Below are 11,090 nucleotides of genomic sequence, written 5' to 3'. Positions count from 1 at the left end.
TTTTATTTATGTATGATGATATAAGCCTATAATTATATATCATTAGGTATTAGTTGCCTGTCTTGTTATCAAACACTTGTCTTGTTTTGAAATACTTTTAAAGTTTTGCTTATCACCATATTGAAAACACCTTCATTTTAAAAAGAATTAAAGACTCTTAAAGTATGTTTCAAGATGACGTTCCAAAAATGAATATGTAGTTTCTCAAATCGACTGATTTACTTTTATTTTGTTATTACATAAGCCCGTGTGCGGTTGATAGCAAATTGTTTAAATTTGATCCCATTTTAGAATTTAGAGGGGTACCTCACCGTCGTCCCTGTCCCTGGGATGTCCCTGAGACGTCCGTGACCTTTTTGCAGCGAATAAATTGATAAATGTTTAACAATACATATTTTTAAGTTCTCTTACATTCTTAGTCCTACTAATATTATAAATGTGAAAGTTTGTAAGGATGTGCGTGTGTTTGTTACTCTTTCACGCAAAAACTACTGAACCGATTGGAATGAAATTTGGTACGTAGATAGCTGGACAACTGGAATAACATATAGGCAACTTTTTGTCCCGATATTCTTACGGGATACGGACTTACGCGAATAAAACCGCGGGCGCAGCTAGTATTTCATAAGCTCATATTTTTCATACAATTATTTATTAACATTTGAAATTGCGAAATAATCAACGTAAAATAAATCCAGAAATAGCTAAAATAATTTCGTCAATTACTGAGTCGGAAAAAAACAATCTCGTTTACCCTATTACATACGTATTGGTTTATTTGAAGGTTGTATCAATGATATTAAATGGTGGTTTATTGTCTATCCTCGATAACTATATCGCTTCGATGTTTAATGGTTTCATCAACGTGTATTTGAGAAAGACTGCTGTCAGAAAAATGGGAAAACGCTATAAAAAAAAATTATTTGGCATATGATTAAAAATGAGATGGTAATATTTCGGCAAAGCCTTAAACTAACGGGTGGTGGTTCATATTAACACCATTTCAATGTATGTGTCCTATACACCAAAGCACTATGGTTTGTGTGCTAAGCTTTAGTGGCTCAGTTGTGAGAGCCTGGGACTTTTATTGCCCATAAGACAATATGCAATAAAATATACCTAGTCTCACGTTTTACAATGAAATACACGAATAATAGGACCACATTAAAAGAACTGAATAATTTGATAATATCATGCCTACAATCACAATATCCATTAAATTAGTCATACAAATATACATCGACACGCTATAGAAAGCTATGCGAATAAGGAAAATGGAAGTCATTTATCTGAATAGTGGGAAAGAAGCGTCTTTATATTCTTGTAACATTTATCATATCGGTATCTATGTGCTTCACGTGAATGAATTGATATTGAGGTCTATTGAATGTTATAGATTAAGAGGTTTCGGTTGGTCCTTGGTGTGTCAGCAGTTTTATTGTACAGGTATTGAAAGAGTTGTCTTTGGGTTATTTTAATACGCAGGGGAGTTAGGGACGAGCTATTTGTTGGTCCACGTCCTCATTGTGAATGAAAATAGGCATTCTTAATCTATATTATTCAGAATCCTTGAGAATCCATGATTTTTGAAGATTCCAGCTTCAGGTTGATATTGAGCTTTCTCAAGAAATCAAGTACCGGTGATGTGGTTGATGTGCAAATTAATAAAAAGAATCTTAGTATCAGACCCCCGACTTTTTAATTGCAGTCTGAAGTCCTGCCCACAATGCCACCACTGCTACGAAGAAACAGACAAATTAAATTGTAAATAACATTTGAAATCTTTGCAATTGTTTGTCTACCATTTAAAAAAATATTTTGCAATGTGTGTATAAATTGGCGAGAGAGCCAGCCAACAGAGAATTGTGGCAAAAATATGATTAATGAAGATGAAAGAAAATAATAAAAAAGCTAAACACACCGTCAGAAACTGAAACATGGTTCTTGAAACTGTGTTCCCCGAAGAGTACAATCTAGGGATCTTCAAGCGCAGTGTGAATAGGTACCGTTTTGAGAAGTCAAGACTTCATCTCAGACCACATCTCCGTTAACCAGCAGGCCAGTTCATGGTCAAGTGCTTCCCTATTTTTCATAAAATGCATAATAATATATCAGATATTTCTAAAGATGGACACTTTTTTACAAAGTTTGTGCAGAAAGAGAAACAATATGAGTTTTTATAAAACATTTAATGATCTGACCAGTTCGTGCTTAAAAATCAATTAAACATGGTTAATAATAATTAACAATGAATTCCACCACTTTATTTTATTGAATCAGATATTTACACGGTTTATTATTTCTTAATTAATTTACAAATCATTTCCGAATCTATTAAATTTCGAATTTGCATAAAAATCGCGCCTCTTTTTAAAGCACTTTTTTATTGACATTTATTAAGGCACACATTCAACAGATATTATATTATAAAATGGTCTGTGAGGTTTCGGAGCTGCATGCTGTATTACAGGCCTTGGCTTAGTGCGGCAGCAGAGGCTTTCACCTATTTTCGGATAATTTTTACATTGTATAACTCATTTATTTTTAAGCAACTTATATATGTATGTATCCTTTTTGGTGACAATAATTTTTTTATTATTATTATTTTATTATAGATTTATATTTTCATAGTAAGACCATTAATGTCACTGTTTAACAACTATATAAGGATACAGCACTTTTCATCCGAGCCACAATCCGTCGCGTCAAACACAAGTCGAGGGTTGCAGTACTGAGATTGCTTCTTACATGTGCCACCGTGTTTTTCACAGCGAGTTTCCTTGAGAGACACTGAAAGGTAAATTGAACCTTATACGTGTGTACCCAGGGTACGTTTTTGAATAATAAACAAGTAGGTCTATTCTATTTTGTAGTAGGTGCTTCAAGAATTGGGTGACACTTGGGTACATTTTTGAAGATCTTTGAAGTAGAAAGTAGAAGTCAATATGGATACTGAGATTGACTTTGAATGGCATTGAAAATCCGGCGATATTATAGTATTTTTGTCAAGTATAATATTTTTTCTATACACCTTCCATATAGTTAACCTCGTTCATGGTTAATTCTTTATATTGTCTCGTGATGGAACTGCATTTCATAGGTTTACATTTCCAAAATTAAAACAATCAGTTCACTAAAAGTAAGGCCCCTGCTATGGGGCAGATGATATACATCTGTTTCACTAATCGATTATATTTATGGACAAATGCGTACCAGCTTTTTATGTTCAGCCAAGCCGACACATTTTTTGGGAGTCCCCAACAGAATTCGAACCCAGGACTCCTCGGTTACGCTCACGCGTTAGTTCGAGAGGTACTAACGAGTGATCACTCAGTTCACCAGCTCTACTTTTATTCACATGTACCATTTACCTTGTTTCGATTTAATATACATATTTAATGTTTTAAGAAAATAAAAAGTTGAACCTATCTGTTGTTAGTTGCAGCAAAATCGAATAGATTTTGAGCAGAAACAAAATCTATTGATTCTAATTGTTGCATGTTTAATTCTTGCCAACATGGTGCATAACATGACCACCACATCACAGTTACTTACATCCAAAGCAGCATTCCACGCCCTGCTTTCGCTGTGTGGGGCAAAGGTCAGACTTCTCAGATAAATGGCCCTTGGGACAGTCGGCTGCAACAGTGCAAATTCCACCCACAGCCGAACATGGTCCTTCCTGAATTATGGAATCAATAATCCGAACTGAAATAAGAATGATTCATTTGGAATATTTTTATCAAAATAGTGTTCTAATGCACGGTTCGTCATAAATTTGTATTTTAGTACCGATTTCAAAAATTCTATCGCCATTAGACAGCTGCAACTTCACTGAGTGACATTCTTACTAAAAACATCTCTAATGGCAGCTTTGAAATAAATAAAAAATCATAATAAAAATCAATTCATTGAGTTAAGAGTTTTCACGTAACAAACATGATTGTTTACAGTTTCATTCTGTGTTGAAGTCAGTTAAAAATTATTTTTCCCTGCACAATTAACAATAAGCCTCATTTATGTATGGATCTGTCTATGACTGTACTTGGACTGTACTTGCTTTATCCATTAATAAGGATTATAGTCGTTATTCAATTGTCTGTACAGTTCATCGGTCAATAATTGCTTTATTGGGATAACTCGTCTGTTTGGAGTTGTATTGTTCGCATAGTTTTGCAAGTAGTAGGTACATATATGTAGAAAATAACAATAATAAACTGTTAACTTTACTTTTCTTTATGATGAATAATAACTTCTGAATCTTAAATAAAAAAATATAATATATATAATATGCTTGTTTGAATATTTCATAAAACTCTTGAATTCTCCTTTTTTCTTCGTACTTTCATAGAGACTCGTGAGGTAGCATCAAGACATGGTAGAGAAAAGAAATAAAAAAATATCACGATACTGAACCAAAAGCCGATTAGTTAATAAACTAGTAAGTACTAGCGCGTTAAAAAAGTTGATCGGTGAAACTGATATCTATTATATTTTTGCCGGTAAGTATTTTAGTCTGTATTCAAAACAGAGTAGAGAAAAGAAAGATGTCTCAGTATGGTACCCAGTACTAGTAAGTATCAAGTAGTCTAGTCCGATAATCAAGCGGTGGAACTTGTCCCATAGACTATAGGGCGACAAATTTACTGATAAGTGTGTTTGCAATTCAGGTAAAATGGTTAACATTATCATGGCAAACGGCATCGACATCCGTTCAAAAATGAAGACATGGATACGGTTAATGTTACGGAACAATTAAAATATTTTGTACATGCTTGTAATACTATAGTTCTGTTTGGATGTAAATTAGTTGTAGTTTGTTTGACAGTAACGGTTATGTGATTGTAATACTACACTGGATAGAAACGATGTATCATCATATGCCCTACTAGGGGACACGGGGGTTCGCTAGTCATTGATATATATCGGTGATAATTATCGTATTCCTCCCAGCTACAGGCGGTAGGGGCATAAATAAATCTGTACATATGCAAAACTCAAGACACTCATAAATAAAACATCGACCCTTCCTTGGTAGAGTGGTAAACACGTTAGTATAGAACCTAGGGGTCCTGGGTTCGACTCCCGCTTGAGACTCATATAAAAATATCTCAGTCAGGCAGAACACAGAGGCCTGGTCACCTAATTGTCCATAAAGGATGGATCGGTGAAACAGGGACTTCACATTAAGTAAAATGTTTACTTTATATATTTATAATAGATTGATATTATATATTTTGTTGTAAACAGATTGATAATTTCATGTATTTTTACATTAAAAAACAAAAAGGATATAAAGAATAATAATTAAATTAATAAAAAAAGAAGTTCACTCACAATCCTCGTCATTGCTGACCACAGAGTATAAAATCGCACAAACGATGATAGCAGTCTTCATTGCGTCTGCGCACGCGCCGGTCGCAACGAGTAATGATCTGACTGTTGTATTCAATCCGTCAAAGATTTCCTCACTAATTGGCTTAATATTAAGTTATACGTACATGATTCAATAAGATTTAGTTATGCGACTTACTGTTAAATCACTGTTAGTTTAATTAAATGTTGACTTCTAATTTGATGAATTATTTACACTTTATCTGACACAAGCTAAACAGCACTTATCGTGAAGTTGCTTAATGGCTATAAATTCCAATTTAATTTTAATGCATTTTCATAAAACGCTTTATAAATTACCATTCTGTGTAGCTTTAAATGATTATTTCTATGACGAATTGATGTGACACGGCGGGTGTGTGAAAGCAAATGATGCAATTAGTGTTGTTTAATACACAAACAGCGTGTGTGTTATGAAAGAAGGTTTTATCATGTGTGCGTTGTGTGTTTCGCTCATTACCCGATCCTACTCTCCGATACGATCCGCTTCTGCCTTGGTGTAAGTAGGAAAATTAAACAGTGAATTAAATTAGGTTGCTTAGGAGAAATGTAGCTATATGTTGGTAGAATAAATTTTCAAATTGGTCCATTCCTTTTTGAGTTTGTTAGTGCGATTAAAAATACAAATACTCAAGCTTTTCCTTTTTGGAATTTTCTTATTTTTATATGTTATATTATTATCCATAATTTATTTGAACTGTTGTTAAAATATAATAGAAAATGGTCTTTTCACCGACAGTGAAACTATAGTATAGGACTCCCTTTCACAGATTTTAATTGTAAAAACTTAATATTATAATAAATAGTAGGAAATAATACCTTAAATATTCTATCAATAGAAAATTGTAGTTTTGTTATTATAAATCTAATTATATTCATACACAAAACGTTTAATATTAGGTTAATTAGATAGTTTTTATAATAAAATTAATTTTATTTTTTATTCTTATCTAGTATAAATAAAAGTGTTTTCTTTCTTTCTTTCTTTCTTCGTTTTATACAAAGTTAACAGAAGCCATGCCATTGAATAACTCTCAGATTTCCTCATTACCTAAGTAATATTTCTAACTCGGTCCCTACTTCCCAGAACAAAGGTTTATAATTAAAGCTATCACGGAATCTTTACGCTCTGAATCCTAAATAAGTGAACTAAATGAACAAGCCAAGGAAAATTGGTATTTCTAGAGTCTAGAATATATTTCAAAAGATAAGGGAAAAGTGTTTTGCAACCACTTATTTGCCTAGCTTCAATTAACAGATTTTATACCAGGAAGATTTGCATAAAAAGTGTTTGCTCTGTTTTGATAATCTTTTTGGGACAGTGGTTAAAGAATTGACCTTGAAGTGGTTTCGGGTTCGATTTCTGATAGAGACTTCTAAAGTTTTGGATTGACAGGACAAAGAATACTGATCATTCGATGATAGTTAAATTCAGCTGTTTAGTGGCAAATTTTTATCTTTCATAATGAAATATTATTACTTCATATTTTGTTATTTTTTGCAATAGTGTATATGGAGTGCATGATAAATCAAAAGCATTATTAAAGATCACAAAAATATTATTTAATTTTGTAATGTATCTCTTTCGACTCGCATCGTGAAAGAACCACACCCCACAGAGGATCGGGGTGAAATAATAGCATGCTCCTATGTTTCGTTCGGTGAGTGGGGGAGCCGGAGGCCCATATCCTTTTCCTTTTTAGTCCTTTCTTTTACTCCTCTCAATTCATCTTAATCCCTTTCCAATTTAAGTCAGCAATCCATTTGTAGAGGTGAAAGGTCGCAGACCTTACGCCTCTTTAAATGTTCGTGGGTTGTGGTAGTTTACCGTCAGGCGAGTCATCAGCTCCATTGCCGACATTGATATAAAAAAATTAACCAGCCAACAAAGTTGGGTTATTTGCCACGTTTTAAATGAGAGAGAATTCTTAAAAAGAGCACGCTGCGTACTTCAATAAATATATAATGCGTGGGTTTTATCACATATTTATGACGGGGAATGTTATATGACGCATAATTCTTGAGTACTAGCCTGCTGCAGTACTGTCACGTACGTATCCCCCCCGACCCCCACAATAACTACATGCGAATATAAACGACTCATTTGCGAAGACGAACTATGAAAACCTGCGGCATTGTTTAATTACTTTTGTGTAGTTTCACTTATTTATTTATTCTTAACTAGATGCTCGTCCCGGCTCCACCCGGATATCAAGATTCCTGTTTTATCTCAAGGGAACATGGGCACCCAATTCAGCTCATACCCTGTCTGTATACAAATTTCATCAAAATCCGTTCGGTAGTTTCAGCGCGATTGACGGACAAACATCCAAACAAATAAACTTTTTTTTTTATGTCATAGCGGGCAACTGAGCTGGTGGTTCGCCTGATGGTAAGCGATCACCACCGCCCATGAACATTCGCAAAGGTAGATCCTCTGCGAATGCGCTGCCCGCTTTTTTGGGGTAAGGGAAAAGGAATGGATTAACGACTGGAAAGAAGGAAGGACTGGTTCGGGTGAGGAAAAGGAAACGGGCCTCCGGCTCCCCCACTCACCGTACGAAACACAGTGGCATGCCACTATTTCACGCCGGTTTTCTGTGGGGGTGTGGTACTTCCCCGGTGCGAGCTGGCCCAATTCGTGCCGAAGCGTGCTCGACTCCCACAATAACACACTTTCACATTTATAATATTAGGGTGATTATACAATTTATCACAAAGCAGTAAAAGAAGCAGCTCTTAAGACATAAAAGAAAAATTATTTAAGGGCGGCCTTATGGCTCAAAGCCGTATTGCCAGGCAACATTCATGCAAAGGTTGTGTCGTTTATGTATACCAATAAAAGGTTTGAAAGCCAATTTATTATGTCTTATGACACTGAAATTGAGGAAAAGATCGTCGCGAATTTATCAGTAATATTGTTTGTTGTTTGCGTAACATTAAATTTGAGAGATATACCGTTTTCATTGAACTTAATAAAATTTAAATATAACTGAATAAATAAATAAATTAAGATATAACTTTCCAAAATATGTTCAATCATACCACACACGCTATTTTTTAATTGCATAAAAACAGACATTGTAAGTGTATACCAGTAAAATAACACCATAATAAAGACACGCTAGCCTAACGTGATAATTTAAACATTAAAAAATCAACTACATTGAAAAATTCCTCACAATTTTGCAGTATCCACGTTCCTTTACATAAAGCGACGGAATAAAACATTGTTAAGAAACCGGCTTGTCAAATAGCCATGGGTATTATACTTACGAGTGATAGTAAAATCACACACTTTATCTGCCAAAGTCAACGATGAAATCAAAAATAGACGTCTAGTCCTACTAATATTATAAATGCGAAAGTTTTTAAGGATGTGTGTGTGTTTGCTACTCTTTCACGCAAAAACTACTGAACCGATTGCAAATAATTTTTGTACGTGGCCAGCTGAACAACTAGAATAACATATAGGCAACTTTTTATCCCGACATTCCTACGGGATACGGACTTACGCGGGTGAAACCACGGGGTGCAGCCAGTATTACAATAAAAACATACTTCACTAGTTGCACGGGTTTTTTGACGTGACAACGTCTTAAATTAGGTTGCGGCTCGGAGACACTCTTGAAAAAGTGTAACGCCCGGTAACGTTACGATGAGTCACCGAACTATGATCGGTCCGCCGCGCGCGCAGCACTAGAGTATTAGGCGCATTGAATCGGCGCGTGCTTGTGTCTCTGTCTCTGTCTTTCTCGAGCGTTCTTGGCGTAATATTCATATAAATAAATATTCTACCGAGAAAAAGACGTTGTCATGTAAAATCTTCGCCCGTAAAACCGACTTTACAGGCAACCACTTTTTTATATTTATTGTATTTTCTAGCCACCCCCTTAAGTAACAAGCTCTGAAAATATATATTTTTTACATTTTTTGCAACATTTTATTAAAGCCTTTTTATTAAACTGGTTTAAATTGTAACGAATAAATTCATTACAATTTAAATCAGTCCTGGCATATTCTAGCTATATAGCATCATATATTACATTATATATATGAAATCAATTTATTTGTTTATGTGCGGATGCTCGAACAACATAAGATTACATTTGCCATTGTGTTATCGGGTACTATTTTGTGTTTATTACAGCGTTTAATTGGGGCATAAACTCCTGTGTAAATAAACGTTTTATTGGTGAGACAACAAATTAATTTAAATTGTATTGGAAGCTAAGGGTTTATTTCGTTTGACGCAAATTATTTTTGTTTTAGTTACTTGTTTATTATTCTTTTATATTCAATTGAAACATTAGTCCTTTCTTAGTTCAAATTCGTACTAGTTTGCTGAATAATTATAAATTATAAATCGAGTATTCACAGTCAATTTCTCAAAGCAATGCTGGCTCAGGGGCTAGGGCCTCGGACTTTAAACGAAAAGTCGGGGGTTCCAGTCCAGACGTGACAAAATAAATCGATTTTTCAATTTATCTGCACATTATGCACCTACACCACTGCTCGAAACGGAGAAAGAAAACATCATGAAGAAACCGAAATATCCAAGAATTAAACGTTTCACGACACTATCTAACTAACTTACTCAAACTTGGCCAGCGTGGTGGAATATGGCTTCATAAACCCTCATGATTCTTGCTGTGTGAATAAATATAGTCTAAATATGAAATTTTCAAAAACGTTTTAAATTGCATTTGACTTTATTTTGGATACATATAATCCGAGATACATACAGCCGCATAAATTTAGAAATCCAACACCAAGAAACGCGCGAAATACACCACAGAAACTATTACCGGCTGTGGTCAAGCGACCCGTCCGCTCTAATGAGAGATAATATAGGCGGGTTGTTCGCGGAGCGGCGTTGGGCAACAATTTGAGATAAATTCTATCAATAATTGCCACTGTTTGCGGTTTAATTTAATAAATTTTGTATGTGGTAGTCGAGCACGCTTCGGCACGAATTGGGCCAGCTCGCACCGGGGAAGTACCACACCCCGGAGAAGACCGGCGTGAAATAGCATTCTGCTGTGTTTCGTTCGGTGAATGGGAGAGCCGGAGGCCCATATCCTTTTCCTTCCACTTCCCAGTCCTTTCCTTTATTCCTCTCGCCAATCCTTTCTTAATCCCTTCCCAATTTAAAGTCAACAATCCCTTTGTAGAGGCGTAAGGTTTGTAATCGATTTTAAGCCTCTATAAATGTTCATGGGCGGTGGTAGCGCTTACCATCAGGCGTCCCACCAGCTCCATTGCCGACTGTGGCATAAAAATAAAAGCAGGCAACTGAGCTGGTGATTCACCTAATGGTAGACGATCACCACCCTCACGATCATTCGAAGAGCTAGTACCTCTGCGAATGCGCTGCCCGCTTTTAAAAGAAAATGGATAAGGAAAGGATTGACAACTAGAAATGAGGAATAGATTGGGAAGGGTGAAGAAAATACAACGGGCCTCTAGCTCTCTCACTTACCATAATATTCTATAATTTCAGGCCAGTTTTCTGTTTGAATGTGGTACTTCTCCGGTGCGAACTGGCCCGATTCGTGTTGAAGCGTGCTCGACTTCCACTTTAAAAAAATACATGAAACACAATGGCATGATCAAATATTATATTAAATATTTTCAGCTTATTATAAACCATGCGTCAAAGGGGTAAACTATTTTCTTCTATTATATGATTTTCT

At 35.2% G+C, this 11,090-nt stretch overlaps 1 protein-coding gene across 1 annotated transcript; it reads right to left on the bottom strand.

The window, feature by feature from the left end:
* Positions 1 to 2,275: 2,275 nt before the first annotated feature.
* Positions 2,276 to 5,490, bottom strand: LOC119830200 (U-scoloptoxin(19)-Tl1a). Its single transcript, XM_038353112.1, has 3 exons — positions 5,338 to 5,490; positions 3,556 to 3,708; positions 2,276 to 2,790 (listed from the first exon to the last, which is right to left on the bottom strand). Exons 1-3 carry the CDS (start codon positions 5,396 to 5,398, stop codon positions 2,660 to 2,662), a joined length of 345 nt encoding a protein of 114 aa, XP_038209040.1. The 5' UTR covers positions 5,399 to 5,490; the 3' UTR covers positions 2,276 to 2,659.
* Positions 5,491 to 11,090: the final 5,600 nt, after the last annotated feature.

The sequence above is a fragment of the Zerene cesonia genome, chromosome 11 (assembly GCF_012273895.1).
Source record: "Zerene cesonia ecotype Mississippi chromosome 11, Zerene_cesonia_1.1, whole genome shotgun sequence".
Classification (NCBI taxonomy): Eukaryota; Metazoa; Arthropoda; class Insecta; order Lepidoptera; family Pieridae; genus Zerene; species Zerene cesonia.
Note: the sequence above shows the minus strand (reverse complement) of the source record. Positions and strands in the feature narration are given on the sequence as shown.